At 43.6% G+C, this 24,217-nt stretch overlaps 1 protein-coding gene across 2 annotated transcripts in view; it reads left to right on the top strand.

The window, feature by feature from the left end:
- Positions 1-24,217, top strand: part of FLT1 (fms related receptor tyrosine kinase 1) — a 205,066-nt gene that overhangs the window by 85,167 nt on the left and 95,682 nt on the right. For both annotated transcript variants that reach the window (XM_055542466.1, XM_055542467.1), the window contains 2 exons: positions 14,665-14,779; positions 23,737-23,845. In XM_055542466.1, coding sequence (XP_055398441.1) covers positions 14,665-14,779; positions 23,737-23,845 — 224 coding nt within the window. The remainder of the gene's footprint in view (positions 1-14,664; positions 14,780-23,736; positions 23,846-24,217) is intronic.

The raw sequence follows: 24,217 nt of genomic DNA on the forward strand, positions 1-24,217 counted from the left end.
AAGTCTCAAATTTCTGTCTGCTTATTATTCCTGTTTATTCTTTTTTAGATTATGAAAGTATGGTAGCACATTTACAGGGGACTTGGAAAATACAGAACAAAGTTAAATGCATTACGATTATTTTTTAGGTAGATAAGATTTTTAATTGTAGTTTCAATATCAGACTCTCAAAAATTAATAGAATGAATAGATGGAAAAGTAGAAGGATACAGTAGACCTGAGAAGCACTATGAACCAATTCAACATAATTAAGATTTATACAATTTTAACACAACAGCAGGATACAAGTTCTATTCAAGTTCCCATAGGTATAAAACAGGAGACACTGGCGCATATTCAGGGACATAAATCAAGGTGCAGAAATGTCATGGTCTGAAGGTATTGAAATCATACAGAGTCTGTTCTCTTATCCCTGTGGAATTGTTAGAAATCACTATCAAAAGATGTTTGAAAGTAACCCACGTATTTTCAAGTGCAATGTGACATTTACCAAGAGAGATTCTTTGACTTAGCCATTGAAAGCCTCAATAAAATTAAAAGACTGAAAAAAACACTGCAGGTGATTGCAGAAAAGAAAGCATTTAAATGAGAAATTAATATCAAAGATACTTCAAAAACCCCATGTATTTGGAAATGAACTGTCCACTTTTAAATAATGAGTGTATCTAAGAAGCCATAACAAGGAAAATTAGCAAATATTTGTAATTCCTGTTATTCTTATTTTCACTACAACATTGTATTGCATCCTGCTGAAAGGTGTTTATCATGCCCAGTCGTGTCTGACTCTGTATGACCCCATGGACTATAGCCCGCCATGCTCCTCTGTCCATGGGATTTCCCAGGCAAAAATCCTGGAGTGAGGTGCCATTTCCTCCTCCAGGGAGGTGCTTATACTCTGGTTGACTAAACAAACCCACATGGTTTCAATGGACGGCAGTTAAGAGGGAGCACCATGGTGAGGCAGGGGAGGAGATCTGGGTCCTAAGGTGATGGGAAGTCCTGGGGGGATCAGATGGGAAGGGAGAGGACAGATCTGATAGAGGGACTCAGGGGAATGACGGGGAGGGGTTGAAGATGAGATGCTTAGAGAGTCATTGGCTGGCTCACCAGGACGAGGTAAAATGAAAACCAAATCTGGGAAGGGAGGTTTGGACCCAACCTAGGACTTCTTGAATGGAGGCTAAAACCTTTGCCAGCCAGTCATTCTGCTCCAGCTCGTCTTCCCTGGCCACCACCCAGGTGTCCTGCTCTCTGGTTACCCCCCACCCCCATGGCACTTACAGAATGATGGGCTTGTACAGACTCAGTGTGGGGGTGGGAGGGTGTCATACTCCCGTGCTTAGCCCATGTCATGCACGTTATGGCTCCAAAGCTCGCCTTCCATGTCTGAAGATCAAAGTCTTAGGTTTGCACGCAGGCCTTTTAAAAAGTTGTGTGGCTGCTTATTATCCCTTTTTCTTAGGCCTTTCATGTTCTACATGCCTTGTCCTCTTCACTGAAAACATGTGAGATAATCAGAGATTGCTACCTCTTTGAGAAATCCTCTTTTGTGAGTGTGAAAAAGTCTTTGGATAAGTGAGGTGAGGAAAAGAGAAATGGTATTTAGAATCTACTTACAGCCAAATGAAAGATTATGGCCAGTAGACTGTATGGCCTGGGTTGTTTTTTTTTTCCTTATTATTGAAACTTATTAAGCACCTAACTTTGGCCACCTGATGTGAAGAGCTGACTCATTAGAAAAGACCCTGATGCTGGGAAAGATGGAGGACAGGAGGAAAAGGGGGCAGCAGAGGATGAGATGGTTGGATGGCGTCACCGAGTCAATGGACATGAATCTGAGCAAGCTCCAGGAGATAGTGAAGGACAGGGAGGCCTGGCGTGCTGCAGTCCATAGGGTTGCAAAGAGTCAGACATGACTTAGCAACTGAAAAGCAGAGGATAAGTGCTTTATATGTACTGGCTCTCATTTAACTCTTGCAGAACTTCTATGAGACAAGGACTGTAGTTACTACCATTTCAGAGATGAGGCCCAGAGAGTTCCACGGATCTCATTGGGAAGCCAGTCCTGGCTGATATGCCAGAGACTGCAGACGAGTGGCCTTCTAGCACATCACCATCCATGCACTTCATCTGTCGTTATGCATATAGACATTAAAACGAATATTTTTTGCTCAAAAACTCATGATCCAGAAAGCAAGTATGTTTTGAAAAGCCTGTGTTATGACATCAAGAACAATTTTAAAAGGCATGAGAAGGCAGAAAGGCAGTGTAGCCCAGAGTTGAAGGTCATGGGCTCTGGAGTCTACATCCTGGCTCCTATCACCTGCTGGCTGTGTGATTCTGGGCAAAGTGAACCACCTCTCTAGGTCCAAGTTTCCTGACATCCTAAGGTTGTTTAGGGGGATTAAATGAGATAAAATGCATAAAAGTACTTAGCCCAGTAGTGGGGCTTCCCAGGTGGCGCTAGTGGTAAAGAACCTGCCTGCCGATGAAGGAGATGTAAGAGATACAGGTTTGATCCCTGGGTCGGGAAGATCCCCTGGACAACCCACTCCAGTATTCTTGCCTGGAGAATCCCATGGACAGAGGAGCCAGGCAGGCTATGGTCCATAGAGTCACAAAGAGTTGGACATGACTGAAGCAATTTAGCATGCATGCACAGTCCAATAGTACTTAGCCCAAATACTTAGCTCAAATCTGTTTGCTTATAGTTGTTTTTGGTTGCTCTGGGGCCGCCCACTGCAAAGCTATTTCCCTAACATCAGATACACACAAGTGTCCAGTGAATGCTGACAATCTGACAAAACAGTCCCTGACGTTGGGTTCATGTTCCCCCACAAAACATGCTTGCACCTTTGGACAGGTCTTCTAACCATGGTGATTTACTCCAAAGAAATTAATTTGTAAGATACTCGGTGCAATGCCTGATACACAGCAGATAGGTCGTTCATGTTAGCGGTGATTATCTGACCAGACTGAGGGCTACTTAAGAGCAGGGACTAGGTCTTACTCATCATCATAACCTCAGGGCTTAGCCCAGCTACCTGGGGACCAGCAGAAGAGTGCAGTGTCTCTCACTAAGTGATGGCCCAACAAGAGGAGCCAGTCTTCTTGGCCCACCAAGAAGAGCGGACTAGACATGGACTCAATCTCACACGGGTGCCAACTCAGCCATCCATCACTCACCTCACACATATTGAGAAAGGGGCACTGCTGACCCTCCAGTGACCTCACACCTCCCCCTCAAGCCAGTGCCGTGTTACCACCATCAGGGCTGTCCACTCCCGAGGAGGAGCATTAATGACCCAGGATGGACTCATCATATCGGGATCCACATCTGACAAGTAAATAGTATTGGAGAATTTCTACCCAAGCAATGGTGCTGACATGTGCAGAAGCACCTTCTAGGCTAATAGAAAATAACTAACCAGCAGCTAATAACTACTAGCACCATTTGATTCAATAAAAATTAGTTTGTTTACACATACTCCATGTAAGGCAATGGCACCCCACTCCAGTACTCTTGCCTGGAAAGTCCCATGGACGGAGGAGCCTGGTGGGCTGCAGTCCATGGGGGCGCTAGGAGTCGGTCGTGACTGAGCAGCTTCACTTTCACTTTTCACTTGCATGCATTGGAGAAGGAAATGGCAGCCCACTCCAGTGTTCTTGCCTGGAGAATCCCAGGGATGGGGGAGCCTGGTGGGCTGCCATCTATGGGGTCGCACAGAGTTGACACGACTGAAGTGACTTAGCAGCAGCAGCAGTCCATTTAAGAAGTAGAATCATGTCCTCTGAAAGAAGTACAAGATTTAGTTCCTTCTGTTATTGAGGATATGGTTATTGAAAAGTCAAATGCCTGGAAAAGTATCAGAAGACAACTGAACACAAGCCAGTAAATGTCCCGAGCCCATGTGCCATGGTAGGCTGGACATGATGTGGGGCAATGAGGGTTTGAAGAGCTGAGGCAGAATTCACCAGTGCAGCCAGGTCTAGGATATTACAACTCCTCTAGTCAGTTCAGTCACTCAGCCGTGGCTAACTCTTTGCGACCCCATGGACTGCATCAGGCCAAGCTTCCCTGTCTACCACCAACTCTTGTAGCTTGCTCAAATCCATGTCCATCCAACCATCTCATTCTCTGTTGCCCCCTTTTCTTCCTAACTTCAATCTTTACCAGCATCAGGGGCTTTTCTAATGAGTCCGTTCTTTGCATCAGATGGCCAAAATATTGGAGTTTCAGCTTCATCATCAGTCCTTCCAATGAATATTCTGCACTAATTTCCTTTAGGATGGACTGGGTTGATCTCCTTGCAGTCCAAAGGACTCTCAAGAGTCTTCTCCGAAACCACAGTTCAAAAGCATCAATTCTTCAGCACTCAGCTTTCTTTATAGTGCAACTCTCACACCCATACATGACCACTAGAAAAACCATAGCTTTGATTAGACAGACCTTTGTCAGCAAAATAATGTCTCTGCTTTTTAATATGCTATGTTGGTCATAGCTTTTATTCCAAGGAGCAAGTGAAAATCACTGCATCCAAAATCACTGCAGATGGAGACTGCAGCCATGAAATTAAAAGACAAAAGACACTTGCTCCTTGGAAGCAAAGCTATGACCAACCTAGACAACAACTCTAACTTCCTGAATAATCTGAAGATTTTGCCATTTTCCACCCCATCTTAACATTGCCAACAAAGGAAGCAGCCCCATGTTACCACATCTTACTAGTTTTCTTACAGGGATTAAAAAACAGAAAGGAAATAATTCAGAGACGGTCCTTTTGCGTTAGCAGACATGAGGGTGATACTGAGTTAAGAACACATCTATGCCCAAAGAATTCGAGGTGGTTCGTGAAAAGTGCAATTCATTATTTAGCAAATCTGGATGAAGATGGGGTAAGACAGAGATATGGCCCACATGCTTTACTTGCTAGCTGTCAAAGAGAGACATAAAATAGACATTTGCAAGAAGAAGGGGCCCATGAGATAAAGGCAAAACAAGAGAAATATAATTTTTCAGGGAACTGAGATCTGAGAAAAGTGATTTCTTCTCTCCTCCTCTGTGGGCTGTAGGCAACGAATTCCTCAACCACATTTCCACTCCAGACAGTGAGTGACACAGTGCTGGTCATTACCACTTCCTCCGTGGTCACTGGTGGCATGACACCAAGCCCAAATTTATTAAGAGTAACTCCTTGGGCTGACGTGACCCAGCGATTTCAAAAGTATTCAAGGAATTAGAAAGACCAGTCAAGGCCTCTGATCCATTTCCTATGACATGATTCTCCCCACCTTGTCATCCTGCCTCCCATGACCAGAAGGTTGCAAAACCATGATCCAGACTCAGGTCTGACTTGGTCTAGAATTTCTACTTAATGTGATTCCCCACCATCTAGCCCTGAAGGCCACCTGGACATCTCCATGTTGAATGTGATATAGTAATCTGCTCTCCTTATGCAAACGATACATAGCCATAGCTTGACATATGCTTCCTTGAGCAACTGGAGTCAATACCTTAAGACTCCTTGAATCTTCTGGAATTAAAGGAGGTTATTTGTAGTCACTCCTGCTGTTGCTGCTGCTAAGTTGTTTCAGTTGTGTCTGACTCTTTGCAGTCCCATGGACTACAACTCGCCAGGCTCCTCTGTCCGTGGGATTCTCCAGGCACGAATACTGGAATGGGGTACCATTTCCTTCTCCAGGGGATCTTCCCAACCCAGGGATCGAACCTCTGTCTCTTATGTCTTCTGCATTGGCACACGAGTTCTTTACCACCCCGAACATTTCCCTAAAGACTTTTTAAATAAAATATCTCCCATCACCCTTCCTCCGCTGACCAGCCTTTTACTAGGAAATAAAGTGAATGAAGAAAACGGATGACTTCTCTAAGGCTTTCTATCGGGGTGTAGCTGAGGAGGTGACCCCCTCCCAGCTCCATGGTCACCCCGATGTAAGGCTGTCAGTCAGGACACCCTGGCCCCTATTCCCTAAAAGAGAGAGAGAGTCAGAGCCAGAGTCGGGGGGGTGGGGGTGGGGCGGATCCCGGGGGCCCCTTGGTGGAGGCAAGCTGGGGTGAGAGGAGGAAGGAAGACAGAGGCTGGGAGGACAGGCCTTGCTCCGAGTGTGAATGGACCGTGGGGCCTCAAGAGCAGGAAGCGCCACGGGCCAAGACGCTCACGGAAAAGCCCTTATCTCAGCAGAGCTGGCCAGCCCCCTGGATGCCCCCCGCCATTGTCCCTGCCGCTGACCCCAGTCTCCAGTCCCCAAAAAGCCTCCGCTCCCCTCCCCGCGCCGTTCAGACAAGAAGTAGTTTTCACTGTGGGCTCCAAGGCGGTACGAGGTCCTCTGGCCATGTCAGAAAGGCCCCCCGATGCCCGCCCCCGCCCCAGAATCCCCCCAGCCTGACCCTGTGACCAGCACGGAGGCCCAGGCCCTTTTCCTGGAGCAGAAGGAGCAGGAACCATTCTGTCTAAACACTCCTGCCTGCGCTCTGCCGCCCGCCTTCTGCCGGCATCCTCTCCTCTGTATTGTTTTATTTGTTGTAAGAGAATGTGAGAGAAGGGGAAAAGATAGTGTTTGCAGATTCTGTTAATCTGATGGCTCAGACACACGCGCACCAGCGTTTGACACGACACCCTCAGTAGCGCAGGGAAGTTTACATGAGGCCCTTCTGCAGGAGGGCCGGCGGCGATGGGGAGCCGCCCCTGGTCCTGTCCTTTGGCAGGGATCCAGGTGGTCCTTTTATTTTTTTTTTCTTCCCCTTTCCACTTTTTAAAAAGACATTTTACAGCCTCGATTTGCTCTTTACTACTGCCCTCCTCCTTTGTTTCCTCACTTGAAATGGTTCACTGTTCTTCACAAACAGATTCTAATCACAGTGAGCATGGGCGGTCAGACCCCAAACAAAGACACAGACTTTGCACCAGAAGCCCTCAGCTTCCATCATCCGGAAGAGAATAAAAGGGAGGGAGATTAACCTGCATCTTGGGACTCTGCAGAACTTTTAGAGCCCTTTTCACCCCAAAATTAAAGGTGCTTTCATTGTACATTAGTATGTACCATCTTCCTAAGCATGGCTCAGGCTCAAATAAGGTAGCCACTGGATGTTGGGGTGCTCAGCTCACCGCCGTGTATCCCCCAGCCCACCCCAGAGGTCCCTTCTAAATCAGTTGCCTGCCATAAGTGTACTGGCGTTCCTAATAAAAGACTAGCTTCATCCCAGAGCGTATTTAGGACTCATGCAGACAACAGTTTTAAGTTACCAAGGGGAAAAAAAAGATTGCCATGAAAGTGGGGTCTTTCTTTTGCTGCAAGATTTTTTTCTAACGATGAACTTCATCAGCCAGCAGAAGGCCAAGATTTCCTATAATTTTAGCATTTTAATGATGAAAACTAACCAACTAAAAACTGTAATTATTAACTATTCCTCTGCTCCTTCCCCACCCCTCACCAAAGGACTCGGGGCTATATCTCCCTTCTGAAATCTAAGATTTCGCTTCTCCGGGTGTCTGACTGTGTACCAGTTGGCCTCAGAGGACCCCCCGAGTTTCCTAACATGACTCTGAAGCATGGTGGTAAAGTTTGGGGTGGGGGTGGGGGCGGGGTGGGATTCCCTTGGGAGCAGAATTCATCTCGTGGGATGGACTGAGTTCTGGTGTGGTGGAAAGAGTTAGGAATATCTGGGTTCTAACTCCAGATTTGTCTGCCACTTTCTCTATGAATCTGAGCAAGACATTGGATTTTCCTGAGTCTCAGTTGTCTTATTTGCTAGTAAAGGGAATCATGAAGTGGAGATCGTAACACCCACTTCACTGGTGACCACTAGAGTTAGTTTGGCTTAAATGTGTGCAAGGGCTGCCTCAGACTTGGTGCAATAACAGCAGCCCACTAGAAACTGGTTCCCTTCAGCCCAATCAAGAGCCCGACTTAGCAGAACAGAGATTTTTGAAAGAAAGGTCAGCTTAATGTCATTTGTCACAGGGTGAAAGGGGATCCTAAAAAGACAACAACAAAACCCAGCTATCTTAAGAAAGATTCAGGCTGTAGAGCAGACCTTCTAGTATTGGGCTGGTGATTAAGTTTGCTAGAAATCATTTACAAAATGAGACTGTTTAGGTAACTATAGGAGTCTTAGGTACCATTACAGGCACTAAAACGAGCAGTTTCTCGAAGGGCTGAAAGAAGGGCTGAACCACCTCACCTGGTTCTTCAGAGAGTCGAAAACACAGACACTAACCCTCAGTGGGCTAAAGCTCATCTCTCCCCTCTGATTCCACCAGATGCAACAACCCATCCTTTAGAGAAAGAGCCAGCTCTGCATTTGGGGTGGCGGGGGAGGGGAGAGAAAGGCAGGAGGACTGCAGAAAGTCTGACAATCAGGACTGTTAAAGCCAGCTCCTTAGGAAAGGCACAGGCAAGCATAAGCAGGCGCACACACTGCACTGAATTTCCTGTGATGGATCTGTAAAGGTGAACAGACCTGAGGTCAGAAATCAGGGGATGCCTAACGGAATGTAGACTGTCATTGCAGACCACGTGCATGGCGGGCACGCAGTACATTTCAGTTGTGTATCACGAGAGCTGTTTGTCAAATCTTGGGAAAAGCAGTTGACTGGGTTATTAATACCAAAAGGGCTAAAAGAAAGAAAAGACATCCAGTTCCCAACACAGTAATGGTATATGTGTAGTGATTACTTGAGAAGTCTTTCCTCCCGGGATACAAAGAAACACTGAAGTATAACAGTTTCTTTTTAGATGATGATAGAACATGGACATGTTACATGTGGCACACAGGTTAAATGCATTGATTCTGGAGTAAGAATCGATTACAAAGTCCGCCTCTGCCGCTTACCAGCTCTTTGTGCATGCATGCTAAGTTGCTTCAGTCGTGTCTGACTCTTTGCGACCCTATGGACTGTACCCACCAGGCTCCTCCATCCATGGGATTCTCCAGGCAAGAATACTGGAGTGGGTTGCCATGCCCTTCTCCAGGGGATCTTCCCAGCCCAGGGATAGAACCTGAATCTTATGTCTCCTGCATTGGCAGGCTGGTTCTTTACCACTAGCGCCACCTGGGAAGCCCTACTAGCTCTTTAGTAGGTAATTTAGTGGGTAATTTACTTAACCTCCTTAATCCTCAATTTCCTCATCCATTCAATGGGGGGATAAGAGTTCCTACTTTTCAGGATGTTGTGGAGATCAATGCAATAGTGTATATAAATCACTTAGCACAGTAGAAATTACTTAGCATGTAGAAAATATAATCCTTATTAGAGTAGACTGTGATACTGCATAGGATCTATGGTAATTACAACAGCCCATAGTGTGCTTGTAGGGACCAGCAGTCAAAATTGCCAGTATTGCAGGTTGGATCCCAGCATTGGCTTTGCCTTTCTCTGTGAGAAAGGTGGCTTCTGTCTTTGGTCACAAAGGAGCCAAGTGCTTCTGAGTGTGCAGGGAGAATCTGTCAGCCCCACAGGAACAAACCCAGAGCATGTAGGTCAGTAAGGTCATCTGCGTAGGTGTAGGTGGTGTTTCCCTACTCTGTGTCAAGCAAAGCTGCCTGGTCACTTGGACCAGACCAGAGAGCCCTACAGGCCTCTCCTCCTTGGGAGGCAAAGAGACGGACGTGCCCCATGGAAGGTCCCTGCTCCATGTGTTGGATCCATAATTGGCTGCTTTCTTTTAATTTATTTACATCGGTCTCTAGTCCAAAACTAATTTGTTTCAGCTCCAGGGCAATCGACATGGAGTACACTCTTACCCCGGAAATTTTTTTTTTCCTGTGGATGGTTATAAATACCTCCACGCTATTGTACTTGGCATGCTGTATGCAAATAGAGGTCGGAGTCCTGAAGCTCATTAGGAAAGGGACAGGGGGCTTGGGGCTCAGGGAGGACAGCGTGGAGCTGGAGCTGATAACGGTGGCCTTGTCCAGAATGTGCCTGGGAGCTTTCTTATCTCCCTTTGGCAGGAGGTGCGGAGGGCTTCCTGTGCGAAATCAGGAGCGAACGCCGCTTTCCTCTTGTTGTTCGGCTTCCTCCCCCCTCAAGACGGTTCCCAGCACAGCGATTATCTTTGCATCTTCAAACATGGCACAATCTACTTCCTTAAGAGCTTGATGTATTCTTAAGGCTCAGGCAGACCCCCCCTCCCCCCGACCTCTCGTTTCAAGTGCTGTGTTACACAGTCAGCCTCAGAAAGACATTCTATTTTTAAGGTTCCAGTGACAAAGAGGAAAAAATCACAGTCCCCAGTATGGAAAACAGCCACAGAATCTGCCCTTTTTTCATCTGGAGGACCTTGCAGCAAGTCTAGCCTGTCATTTCCATGCCAGGGCTTGTGCTGACGGGCGCTGTCCTAGAGGGGTGGGGTGGGTGGGGTGGAGGGAGGGTGGGTGGGTGGGGAGGAGCCTGGCAGCCCCAGTGAGCCCCTGAGGCCGATTGTGCTTCCCTTGGGGAAATGCCTCCTCTTGCTTTACCCTAATGTATTTCTTTACATTTCCCGACCACCGAGAGTATGAAATTAAGACCTCTAAGGCCTTTATCTTTTTTACTTCTTTGAGGAGAAAAGAATGAAATCATAGGTTTCTCTCTCAGATGCAAGAAAACTTCAGCTTTTCAATGTCACAGTGTCAAGTACATATACACGTGTCCAATACAGGCATACATATGACAACTCCCATATCCATGTTACACACACACACATTATATAAACCCATATATGTACCCTGTGTGTGTGAAATCTGAGAGCAAACAGTAGTTCAAGGTAAACATGTTATAAAAAATAGGGCAAAATGATACATGGCTTTGAAACTTTATCATTAGCATATGTCAAGTAAAGGAGAAGGTATAAAATTTTCAGTTTCCTCCGCTAGTCGATAAGTTAAAATGTTCACTTATTTTACCTGATAATAAGGAACAGTTAGTCAAAAATCACAGAAATGATACAAATGAATGTATTTACAAAACAGATAAAGAGTCACAGACTTAGAGAACAAACTTATGATTGCTGGGGGGAAGGATGAGGGAAGGGACAATTAGGGAGTTTGGGATGGGCATGTACACACAGCTATATTTAAAGTGGATAAGCAGCAAGGACCTAGTGTATAGCACATGGAACTCTGCTCAATGTTACGTGGGAGCCTGGATGGGAGAGGAGTTTAGGGGAGAATGGGTGTGACTGAGTCCCTTCCCTATCTACCTGAAATGGTCACAACATTGTTAATCAGCTATACTCCAAAACAAAACTTTTTTTAAAATCGCAGAAGTTCCTTAAGGAATAGTCAGTCCTTATGAATTCTTTTTTATTTTAAATCTTATACTCTAACTATAAAAACAGTCATTTGAAAAACATTTGGAGAAATCTGATACTTGGGCCTGGTACAAACAACACCATGGAATTATGGCTAATTCTATTAGATAGGATCACCGCGTTGTTGTTATATTGGGAAAGGTGCATAATTTTTAGACAGGTACTAAAATGTGTGGGGCTCACATGACATGCTGTCTGGGATTCACTCTACAATATCTCTCAAAAGGAAAAATAAAAAGAAATAAGGGGACAAATGAAACAACTGTGGCAAACTTGGATAATTATTAAGTGTGGGTGATGGGTGTATGGGGGGTTATTATATTGACACTATGGCTCTATTCATTTATATGATTGGAGATAACAAACACTTAAAACCAACAAAAACTCTTACTACAAGCCACACATCAGTGCCTCATGCTGAATGTTTACAGAGGCTTTTGGGGTGCCAGTTACATGCGTGGCCCTGGTGTAACTATGGAGACAGGGCAATCACATGGAGGTGGTCCATGTCCCTTGCAGCTGCCCAAAGCACTGAATGCACACTTAGAAAGTGATGAGTGCTTCTGCGGATGGGGCAGGGGAGAGGACATTAAGGGGCAGCATGCCCCCCAGGAGGGGAGACCACCCAGAAGACGCACCAGTTTCACATACTAGAGTTCTTTCTCAGCTCCAGCACCAGAGAGGAATAATTACAGAACTTTTTCATCACAATTCCTTCTCTCTCACCCTTTCTCTCACTGGTTTCATCCTCTTTCTTCTCACATAAGTAGCCAAGGGCAGCAATGACTTAAAACCAACCACTCATTCTTTCTGGAAATGGGGCTTTACACTCCCTCCTGGTTTGAGAATCTCCTGAATCTGCCCAATCCATGAACAGAGTGTGCTCACCACAGATTTAAAGCCAGAAGGAAGGAATATGACATGTTTCCCTGGAAAGTTCACAGTGCAAGTAATCATAACAATAACCACTTCCTTGCCTCACTCATTCGGCTGGGAGATAGGAGGAAAGACTGCATTCAGGAGAGGGATGAAGAAATGAACAGCTTCAATTCATAAGGCCACCAGGAAGCAGCCAAGGTGGCGCGGGGGCTGCAGGCACACATGCCAGTTCCTACCCACACTCGGCTCCTAAGCTCCCCAGGCTGGCAGAGAAACACACCTCAGGAGCCAACAGATTATTTATTTATTTTGAGGCACAGAAAATACCTCTTTGTATATTTGCATCATGTCCCCAATAAAATCCATATTTAAATCTCAAAAGGCTACTGTAAAAGAGCTGGTGTTCATTCTGTCATAAGTGGTAGAAAGCAGGTCACCTGCAGTGTCCACTTAGCACCTGCACTCATCAGACGGGGCAGCGCCATGCTAGGCTCTGGGCAGGACGTGCAGATAGAAGTCACAGCACAAGTAAGGTGGTCCATCCTCAGGATCACCCAGGGGTTCTGGTCACGAGTGCCCATGGTGATCAGAAACAGCCGCTTGGAGGAGACCAGGTTGTGGGTGGTGAGGGGGCGTCGAGGCCCTGGTAACTGGTGAGTGAAGATGAAGGAGTCAGGTGTGTACACCCCGAGACAGGAAGATTAGTTCCCAGGTTTTCTAGGTGGCTTTCATTGACAAAACCTCCCCAAGTAATTTAAGTCATTTAACGTGTGTATGATCCCATGAGATTAATGGGGCAGATATAATTGTATTCTTATTTTTCAGTAGGAGAAAACGGTCATAGAGCTAGGGGAAGTCAGGGCAAGTAGAGGACTCAGGTGTTCTTTGAAGGAGCTGAACCAAACCGTGGTTTGCCCAGGAGGAGGGGGTCTGCAGGGGTAAGGTCAGAAAGGCAGGTAGGGAGTGGACTTTGGGTGGCCTTGGTTGTCAATTATAGAAACCTGGGCTTTCTGCAGTACAGCTGTTGAAGCTTTTGAAGTAACGAAGATCCCACTAAAACCCAAAGTGCTCAGGGGTCTGGTCTGGCAGTGACTGCGTGGGTGTTGGCTTGGGGACAGGCAGGTTGAAACGTTACTGCGCTGCCGGGGTCAGAGTGGACATAAGGGTCTTTTTTGGTTGTTTGGATTTTTTTATTCATGGAGAACCTACAATACATGAAACATACTAAATGATCCAAGTAACAACGAAAACACCATGGTCCAAAAGCAGTGGGATGGAGCAAAAGCAGTTCTGAGAAGAGAGTTGATAGCAATACAATCTTAGCTCAGGAAAACAAAAAAAATTGCAAGCAACCTAACCTTACTCTTAAAGCAACTAGAGAAAGAAAAACAAACAAAACCTTAAAGTAGTAGAAGAGACATCACAGAGATAATGAAATAGAGACAAAGAAACATAATGAATAATTAGTAGATATTTACACTGGTGATGTGGATAGTAAACTGATAGAAGCCTGATAATAAGGTGTTCGAAAGAACATGCTTACTTTCAGGTGAAGGTTGGAATCTCATCAAACTACCTGGTACTCTACTAGCTGGGCTTCCCAGGTGGCACAGTGGGAAAGAATCCGCCTGCCAATGCAGAAGACTCGAGATGTGGGTTGGATCCCTCGGTCAGGAAGATCCCCTGGATAAGGAAATGGCAACTCACTCCAATATTCTTGCCTGGAGAATCCCATGGACAAGGAGCCTGGTGGGCTACAGTCCACGGGGTCGCAAAGAGTGTGACACGACTGAGAGATTGAGCATATACTCCACCAGCTAGTTTAAGTATTGAGAGAGAGATTTCATGCACTTTTAGAAGCCAAAAAGATCTTAAAAATCTTTAACACACGTATTTTATAATTAAACACTTGAGGCCTGAGAGGTTCAAGAACTTGCCATGATACTCCCAAACTTGAAAAGAAATAGACTGAAATTAATAACTGCTCCATGATGTGTGTTTCCATATACACTTAATTAGCCCTGGAAAAAATTAGCTGTATAACAGAATATTCTCATTAAATGCCAGCCTTTTATAGATGTGAAATGCTGTTATTTCCTTAAGGTTTCCATTCATTAACATAACTTTTTTTCTCCTGTGTTTGCATGTTTTCTCCACTAGGAACTAATTAAAATCTAGATATTAGATTGTTGAACTTATGCATTTTTATTTAGTATTTAACATTTAGAACAGGAAGTATGTGTGAAGACACATTGGTGGTCTTTTTTTTTTTTTAGAGATAAGGCAAAATCTATCTGCTATTTTAAGTTTTGAGGATGGATGCTGGTGGGGATGGGGGGTGGAATCTAAGGAAAGTAAGAAAATGTGTGATTTTATTATCTGAGGGCTTAATGGTTTTCACATCACCAGCCACCGTGGGCTGGACCAGGTTGCAAAGCAATATAGTGATGACTCCCTTTTTTTTAAAAACAGGTATAACTCGTGCTCCACTAATGAAGAGGCCTTTATCCTGGATCCTGACAGCACTGTCGGAAACAGAATTGAGAGCCTCACTCAGCGCACGGCAATGATAGAAGGAAAGAATAAGGTACTGTTTATCAGAATAAGCGTGGGGATATTTATTCTAAAAGCACACACTCATTTCCTAGTTATGGGTTTATTAGAGTCAGAAGGAATTCAAATGCTCACACAAAACTTCTGAGAGAAGAAAGGCATATGTCTTCATGGAGAGATGCACTGAGGTGACTCAAACTGCTGCATCCCCCCAAATGACCACCAGTCCCAAGGGAACAAGTCCTTGTCCTGATGCCTGTTGAACAGGAGACTGGCCCCCATCCATGGTTCTGGACCCTGGCTGCATAGTAGTCGATTATTACACTATATAATATACATAGTATATATTATCCTGCTCCACCAATTACTATTCCATGTGAATCTTCAGCATGGAACCCAGGATGCACAAAAGTTCCCGGAGAGATGCTAGCTTAACCAACATGGAGAGTCTCTGACATAACTGAAGTGGGATGTCAGTAAGCAAAAGCCAGTACCAAACTTAGGCTAAGATGGAATGTTTCCCTTTCACAAAATATCTTGTTTTTCCCCTCCGTTTCTGCACTGGCAAAGCCTCAGTTGGGATATACAAACCCACAGTGAATCAGATATCCTGACCTAAGAAATGCAAGTCAAAACCACTGTGAGATATTTATCACCTCACACCTGTCAGAAAGGCTGTTGTCAAAAGACTAGAAATATATGAAACTGTAAAGCAATTATACGCCAATAAAAAATAAATAAAATCACACATAGAATAAAAAGACAAGAAATAAAAAATGTTGGTGAGGCTGTTCAGAACCCCTTATGCACTGCTGGTGGGAATATAATTGGTACAGCCGCTATGGAAAGCAGTCTTGGGGTTCCTTAAAAAATTGAAAATATAACTACCCTATGATCTAGCAATTCCGGTTCTGGGTACTTGTCTAAAGAAGACAAAAACACTAACTCAGAAGATATGTGTAGCCACACATTCACTACAGCATTATTTATAGTAGCTAAGACACTGAAGCAACCGAAATGTCCATCGACAGATGAATGGATAAAGATAATGCAGTACACATATACAGTGGAATATTACTTGGTCATAAAAAAAAAGAATGAAATCTTGCCATTTGTGATATTACTTGGTCATAAAAAAAAGAATGAAATCTTGCCATTTGTGACAACATGGACAGACTTTAAGGGCATATGCTAGATGAAGTAAGTAAGAGAAAGACAAATACCATATAATCTCACTTACATGTGAACAAATTAAAAAAAAGCTCATAAATTGGAATTGTGTACCTTTTGATTCCTTTTTCCATTTGCCCACACCCTACCTCCTGCCTCCGGCAACCACCAATTTGTAAAGGAAATAAATAGCCACTGGGCTATCACGCACAGACAGCACTGTGACAATAGTTAATACTACTGAATTGTATACTTAAAAGTTGCTCAGAGAATACCTCTCAAAATTTCTCAGCTCAAGAAAAACAACTTTTTACCTGTGCCCTTGATAGATGTTAACCAGACTTAATGTAGTGATGATTTTGCGATATATACAGATATTGAATTGTTATGTCATACACATGGAGCTAGTATTTTGTCAATATACTTCAATTAAAAAAGAAGTTTCTCTAACCCAGTCAGGCTCTATAAACCATCTTTTCTGCTCTTGCACATGCGTTCTTCATTCTTCTAAACTCCGTTAGCCTGAGAACTAGCTGACACCTCGTGAACTAGGCAAATCTCAGTGCATCTCAAGCCTGATGACTTTTTTCTCCTGAATTAGTGAACAATACACTTAAAAATCCACTGTTCTCAGGCACAGAGATAGTGATGCTTTACAAAGAGAGGAAAACATATCACATCACCCTTTGCTGGAATATCTACTCCTACATGCATATTCAGAGTGTCTGTTAACACGGATGTCATCTGCTCACATGCTCCTGCTGTCTGTTCAGCTATATTCTTTGCATTTCAAAGCAACAAAGTAGATGGCATCATTGTCCCTGCAGGACTTCAAAATAACAAATAACATCTGAATTCTTCATCATGGAAAACTTTTTGACATACACTCATGTCAACATCACTCTTTGGCAGGTCCAAGTGGTTATCTCCATTTTGAAGATAAGAAAAACTGAGGTGATAAGGTGATTAACTCAAAGTCACAGCATAATAGTAGCTTATGAGAAACTCAAACCAAAGTCTTCCTTTGCCAAGACCCAGGGCTCTGACAATTAAACCAATACAGAAATTGGTTAAGATGCTGATGGCTCGCACAATAACATCTGCGATCACTTGTCAAGGACTCAGGAAGAGTTGTTCTCATCACTGCAGTAGCTGTAGGTGGTTTACACGTCTTCTTCTTGAACACAAATGAACTGTAGTTTAAAACATTCCATGATGTGTAGCGACTGATGACAGAGCCATTTAATGAAATACTTAGAAGAAAGGAAATTCTGTGAACTGGAAAGTTTAACTCAAGTGACACTACTTTTTTTAAACAGGAAATTGCCTCAGAATGGAAAGCAAGTTAGTTGTCACAAAGTACTAGAAAATTCCAAGATGCCATTGAGGGTGTTGAATCATTTTGCCTTTTCTTGACCCTATCAGGTGCTTGTACTGTGAACCACTGGTTACTAAAGCACGAATTACGATCTTAATTTCAAAGGAACTTCTAGTCTGGTTTTGGTGTTCTATCCACAAAATATATATGATAGAAAAGGAAAAAGCCAGGTCAGGTTTCTGATTAGGCTGAAACCATGAAGTATCCACCTGCCTCCATACAGAATGCCTGTGAAAAAGGATGGAGGTGGAGGAGCAAAATCTGGGTGAGATAGTCTTCCCTGATTTCTTCCATGTGTGCTCTAAACAAATGCATTGTCTTATAATTCTGTAGTTATCAGTTCAGTTCAGTCGCACAGTCGTGTCTGACTCTTTGCGGCCCCATGGACTGCAGCACGCCAGGCTTCTCTGTCCATCACCAGCTCCCGTAGCTTGCTCAAACTCATGTCCGTCAAGTCGGTGATGCCATCCAACCATCTCATCCTCTGTCACCCCCTTCTCCTCCTGCCTTCAATCTTTCATCAGGGTCTTTTCCAGTGAGTCAACTCTTTGTATCAGGTGGCCAAAGTATTGGAGTTTCAGCTTCAGCATCAGTCCTTCCAATGAATATTCAGGACTAATTTCCTTTAGGATTGACTGGTTTGATCTCCTTGCAGTCCAAGGGAGTGTAGTTATACTGAGGCTTTAAATAGAGACCACCAGACACAGTTAGCTCTGGAGTCATCCAACCTGGGGGCAGGATTCATGGTTAAGCTCTGCTCTTTCTATTATATATAACCAACTGCAAATCAGTTCACCTCTCTGAACCTGAGTTCTCCCCTCCAGGAAAAAACAGAGCTCCTAACATCTGGCCTATCTCATTTGCCCATTATCAAAACGATTGTCATATATACCCTAATGCAATCCCCCAGATACTAAACATATGCTATCAAGACTATTGGGCTTCTCAGGTGGCTCATCAGTAAGGAACCCACCTGCCATTGCAGAAGATCCTGGTTCAATCCCTGGGTCAGGAAGATCCCCAGAGGAGGAAATGGCCGAACATGACTTAGCAACTCAACCACAACAACAAATGAAGACTGCTGCTGCTGCTAATTTGCTCAGTCATGTCCGCCTCTGTGCAACCCTGTGGACTGTAGCCCACCAGGCCCCTCTGTCCATGGGATTCTCCAGGCAAGAATACTGGAGTGGGTTACCATGCCCTCCTCTAGGGGATCTTCCCAACCCAGGGATTGAACCCGTGTCTCTTACGTCTCCTGCATTGTCAAGTGGGTTCTTTACCACTAGCACCACCTGGGAAGCCCAAATGAAGACTATTTGTTAAAATAGTTTGCATTGAAAAAAAATTTTATACTCCTTCTTAACAAAGTATACACACACACAAAACCCACACACATCCTATTAGTAACAGTAACACATTAGACTTTAAGGGAGTTATTAATTTCACATCTTACCTTTAGAAGAATTTCCTAATTTGGCTTTTAGCGTCTATTGATGTTTCCTTGTGTGTCTGTGAAAAACATCAACCTTTCAGATGACAGATGGAAGTTTTGCTGTCTCAGAGTTCTTTGCATAGTCTTTCCTTTACAATTAAAACTGCATTTCTTTTCTGTACATGTTAAGAAAGCAAATGAAAGTCCCAGCTTAGAACACACCAATACGTTTCCCCACAGTCATGCAGTCAGCATGTCCAGTACCCCGCTTCAGCCATCAGTGAATGAGGTCCTATTCGAGCACCTGCCGGATTTCAAGGACTTGCTTTTTTCCCCTTTCTGTTGTGTTTTTTGTTTTGTTTAACCCAAGGAAGGGTGCACAAGACAATAAAATTCAGTTTCCTTATGGCCAAGTTTTGGCCCAGATTTATGAAAAGTGAGTCATCAATTGGAGTTGCTAATGGCACACGAGGAGCTTTGGTATTGTTTCCCCAGAGTTGCCAGACTGTTGGTTTGTAGAGTTGGAGCAGGAAGTAGAAGGAACCTGGTGTTAGGGAAAAACAGACAGGAAATGCGTTTTACAGCATTGATTCTCTGAGGCTGGAGGATTGTGACAACTTGTCTTAGCAACATTTCCATTGAAATCATTTTGAGATTTCATTGAGAAATGTGTGTGCCATACGAGACACATCCATGACGGAAGCCCGAATGCCTCATCTCAGAGTCACAGTGTGGGCTCCACCCCCTACACACTCCCCAGCTTTGTCTAATTCTCACGTTCTATTTTCCCATCAGTTGGCTCAGATGTGCCACCCTAGGATAATTTTAGATTCTTCCCTGACCTTTACATATCTGCTTTTATTTCTCTCTGAAACACTTCAAAGGAAACTGTATTAGAAACATCCCGAGATTAAAATCACTGTTCCATATATAGATTTTTTTTTTTTTAAAGCAAGTGCTGGAAATTAGACTGACTTACACATCGTCCCTTCCATTCTGTTCCGTGAGGTTCAAACGCACTGAAGTAGTGAATCACTAATGCTTAGTGGAAGGGAAGGAAGGAAGGAGTGTGAATAAACTCCAAATTGACAGAGCCTGACGACAATCTTCAGCAGTGTTCCTGGGTCACACAGAAGAATCCAGAGAATGGACTTTAAGAGCATGTTTCAAATATCTTAATCCTGTGGTCCTCCAAGAGCAAATAGAGGCAAAGTGTGGGTTCAGAACTCAAAAAGCTGTGACAAATGGAAACTAATTCTAGAACAAAGGCAAGCAGACAGCCTTGAGAATTTCTTTTGGTGTACCTTATGAAATATGATCATTTCAAATAGATGCTATGACTCAAATTCTTGAGTTTGAAATACTTCCTCTTTTTAACTACAAAGTTGATATTTGCTAATGTATAACTTAAAAGTATACTCTAGAAAAATAGGTCCTCTAGAAATCAGATAATTTTTAATAAAGTTACTCACATGATATAAGTTGTATCTTATTTTAAAATTTTCTTCTAAGGACTCCCCTGGTGGTCCAGTGGCTAAGACGCCAGGCTCCCAATACAGGGGGCCCAGGTTTGATCCCTGGTCAGGGAAACTAGATCCTTTGTAACTAAGATCCCATGTGCCGCAACTAAGACCCAGTACAGCCAAATAAGTAAATATTTTTAAATAAATAAGTAAATTTTTCTTATAATTTGTCCATTATAAATCATATTTTCAAACCATATAACACTTTATCCATTGGAAAAATAGCTTGCAACTTGTATAAAATGCTAAAAGAAACTAGTATTTCTGTACCGAGTAGTATTGAGCTTGTAGGGACCCATATTTGCTTATTAAAGGAGGTATTTTCCAGGGGAAACCCAATTCAAAGAGTAGACAACTCTATCACCAGATCTGTGCTGTGAAATTTAAAGAGTTTTAGTCCAGGAAGCGGTTTTGTGTAGATTAATAGCTTAGGCACTGGAGTCTGACAAACCTGGGCATAACTTGAGCAAATCGCTAAACCTCTGTAAGCTCGGTTGCCCCTTCTGTAGATCAGGTAATACACCCATGTCCTTGAGCTACAGGGAGGGTTAAATAAGGTAAATGCCTCCCACACTGTCTGGCACACAGCAAGGGCTACATAAAGCTACCCAGAAACAAAGAAATAATGTAAACTCCATCGATGTCATTTTCTAGATCAATTTTCATAGGCACTTGGGAGAGGTGAGTTCTGGGGCAGGCTTGACTGTGGGTGAGGAGTCTGTTTTGGAAGAGGTCATTTAGGCAAAGTGAGAGACTCAAATGGACCCCTTATCTCCAGGGTACCTGGTGTGACCTGAATTCATTCATTTCCCATCTATGGACCTCAGTTTTACACTCTGGTTATACAGAAGTTCTGAGCTACTAAGAGTCTTGTAAAATAGCCACAGCTATCCCCAGGTTCCCACCCAGGCCTTAAACAGGGCAGGTGCACACATCTGAACTGACATGCCCTCGCCATGAACCTTAGGTTCTCAGCTGGCCTGAGTTCAGAGAAATCAGAGTAGTTTTAATAGAAACCCAAATGCAACTTTCAGATTCAGGTAATCACTGTTTATAATTTCAAAGGTTCCAGCCAAACAGCAATGAGGTGTTCACTTATTTATGGACCAGCAATACATCTGAGAATCCAAACAAGGTTCTACTGAGGCTCATTCGGATTAACACTGGAGCCCTAACTTCACCAGGAAGGCTGTGCTCGAGCCTAGAGACAAACAGCAGAGGGGCTGTGAGGCTCTGAGCCTGTTCTTCATCTGCCTCTGCCCCAAGCACATGAGCGCGTCTCCTAAGAAGATTACGGCAATCAGACTCTTACTCAGTGCTCTCTCTGGTCCTTCTACCTCTCATCTACAAGCTCCTCTTCCAGCTGCTTTTTCCTCTGCGACTCTGAAGTGTTGGGTGCAACAACTATAAAGAAATCGCTATCCAGAATTTTATGTCCCACCTCTTAGAATGATAATCAAATAGAGAAAGAGACATTTGAGCTCTCATTCTCTCTCCATTGGTTATTTGCCTTCATGTGAGTGTTTCTCTATGAAAGAGAGAATAGTATAATATATATACCTGATCTTCAAGTAGAGACATTCTTCTCTATTACCTTCAAGTAGTCCTTCAAGTTAAGAATAAGGGTTGTGTTCTTATTCACCTCTGTCTCCCTTGCAACATTTGGGCAGTGCCTTAAATAATCAGTTATCAAGAAGATCCCCTGGAGGAGGGCATGGCAACCCACTCCAGTATTCTCGCCTGCAGAATCCCATGGACAGAGGAGCCTGGCAGACTGCAGTCTATAAGGTCACAAAGTGTTGGACATGGCTGAGTGACTTAACACATATATACACATATGCTAAATTGAATGAACATGCCACAAATTGCAAACAGTTTCATTTCCCAGAATCTCAACAATACACAGAGGACATATGAATAGATGTAATTAAACACATCCAACAAACAGATCATGAAATCATCATGAAATATGGACTATACCACAGTGACAGTTACAAGGAATTTGGAGCAATAGAGTTGCTGGCTAAAAAAAAATGAAGAATTTAGTTTTTAGTCTTCCTGACCTGTAGATGAAAGACAGACATACTTCAATTTATTGGAAGGAATATGAGAACATGGGTAAAATGCCTACCATGTGACTGAACAACTTGTAAAATTGTTAAGACCCTTTATAGACTTTGTGTTATCATCTTAGAAAGCCCAATGTCAATTCACTTTGCTGTACAGCAGAAACTAACACAGCATTATAAGGCAATTATACTCCAATAATATTTTATTTTATTTATTAGAAAAAAAAAGGTCTACTGTCACAGTTCAGCCTTTATATCCCTTTAGCCTGTGAGTGACTGGATCATTTTACTCCAGTCAGGACACCCCATTAGTCTGAAAGCACCAGCTCCGTCTACAATGTCAGAGCCTGTGACCAGACCTTTGTGCCCTAGAGATAGGCTGCAGTGATCAATAAGCAACTGGATCAAACTTTTTTGTAATTTTAAATATGAAAAACTTACTAGCTGTCTCATTGTTTCATGTATAGTATGCGTTACTTTTTTGCAAGGTCAGGTTAAATTTTTAAATTCTCAACAATGCATTTCATACTACTAATTTTTATCCTGAAGACCGCAGGGCAAATCCTTAAGCCATGTGAGTTGGTGTTTCACTACTTTTTTTTTTTTTTGAGGCATGACTTTTTGTGACGTCACAGTTTGGAAAGTGCTTTCAAGTCTACCCACTTTTGACTCGTGTTTCTTTAGGGGCACACTCACCAAACAGCAGCGCTAAAATCTAGTGAAATGATATTGTGGTATGCATTCATCACTTATATCTTCATTTTCTAGAATAGGAATGAACAGACTGAGAAATTAAGTATTGGGTTGGCCAAAAATTTCATTTGGGTTTTCCATACCATCAGGAAAAACCCAAATGAACCTTCTGGCCAACCCAATAATTTACAAACACATGGAAGGGTCTTAGGAAGCGTCCACTCTTCCTCCTGGGGCATCGGGGCTGCAACACCACGTTCCAGAAAAGCAGTGGTTCAGCCAGACTTTCTCCTCTGTCCTTGCTCACTTAGCACTCCCGTGTGAGGAAGGCTCCTGTTAGCAAGCCGTGTTCGTGATCACAAGTCATCCAGAGAAAAGAGACGGGCCAGGCTCCCCTCTAGCCAGCGTGGCGCTGACCACCTCTTAGGGTAGGACGTGCCGTGCCGCATATGGGCTTCAGGTCTGTAATTGTTACGCCAGCAGCGCGAGGTAAATAAGCCTGAAGCCCTCATACGAGTCGGATGTCATAGCCCCCGGTCTCCTGAGGACCTGTTTTCCTGTTGTTTTTCCACCCTTTCTGGGCTGCAGAGATCCTGGTAACAAGCATACGTGCAGTCCCATTTGTGTCGAGGCCATGGGGTGGCGGGATCACGTCCCCCTCAGAAGTATCTCGGGGGTGTCCGAGGGTTCTCTGTCCCATCGCTAAAACTGCCTCTCCTTTTGCAGACGTCTAGTACCTTGGTTGTGGCTGACGCTAGAATTTCTGGAATCTATACTTGCATGGCTACCAATAAAGTCGGGACTGTGGAAAGAAACATGAACTTTTACATCACAGGTAAGACACATGCCCTGCACTTAGGAAGACAGCCCAGTGACCTCAATCTCTCTTCTAACCTTGTCTGCTTTTAATGTACTTGAGTGATTTTTATTTAAAAAAAAAAATTCCATAGAATTGTTCAACTCTTGAGTACCTTCATCCTTGCTCTCAGGAATCGTCTTCTACAACATCGTTGGGTCTCTTGAAGAGTTACTTCCCTGAATTCTCTTTTAGAGCTATTTGTGGACATCTTCCCAGGCTGGATTGTGAATCTGGGATCTTGTCTTGTTTTTTTTTTTAATGTGGACTTTTTTTTTTTTTTTAAGTCTTCATTGAATTTGTTACAATAGTGCTTCTGTTGTTTTACATTTTGGTTTTTTGGCTGTGAGG

This window comes from Bubalus kerabau, chromosome 12 (assembly GCF_029407905.1).
Source record: "Bubalus kerabau isolate K-KA32 ecotype Philippines breed swamp buffalo chromosome 12, PCC_UOA_SB_1v2, whole genome shotgun sequence".
Classification (NCBI taxonomy): Eukaryota; Metazoa; Chordata; class Mammalia; order Artiodactyla; family Bovidae; genus Bubalus; species Bubalus kerabau.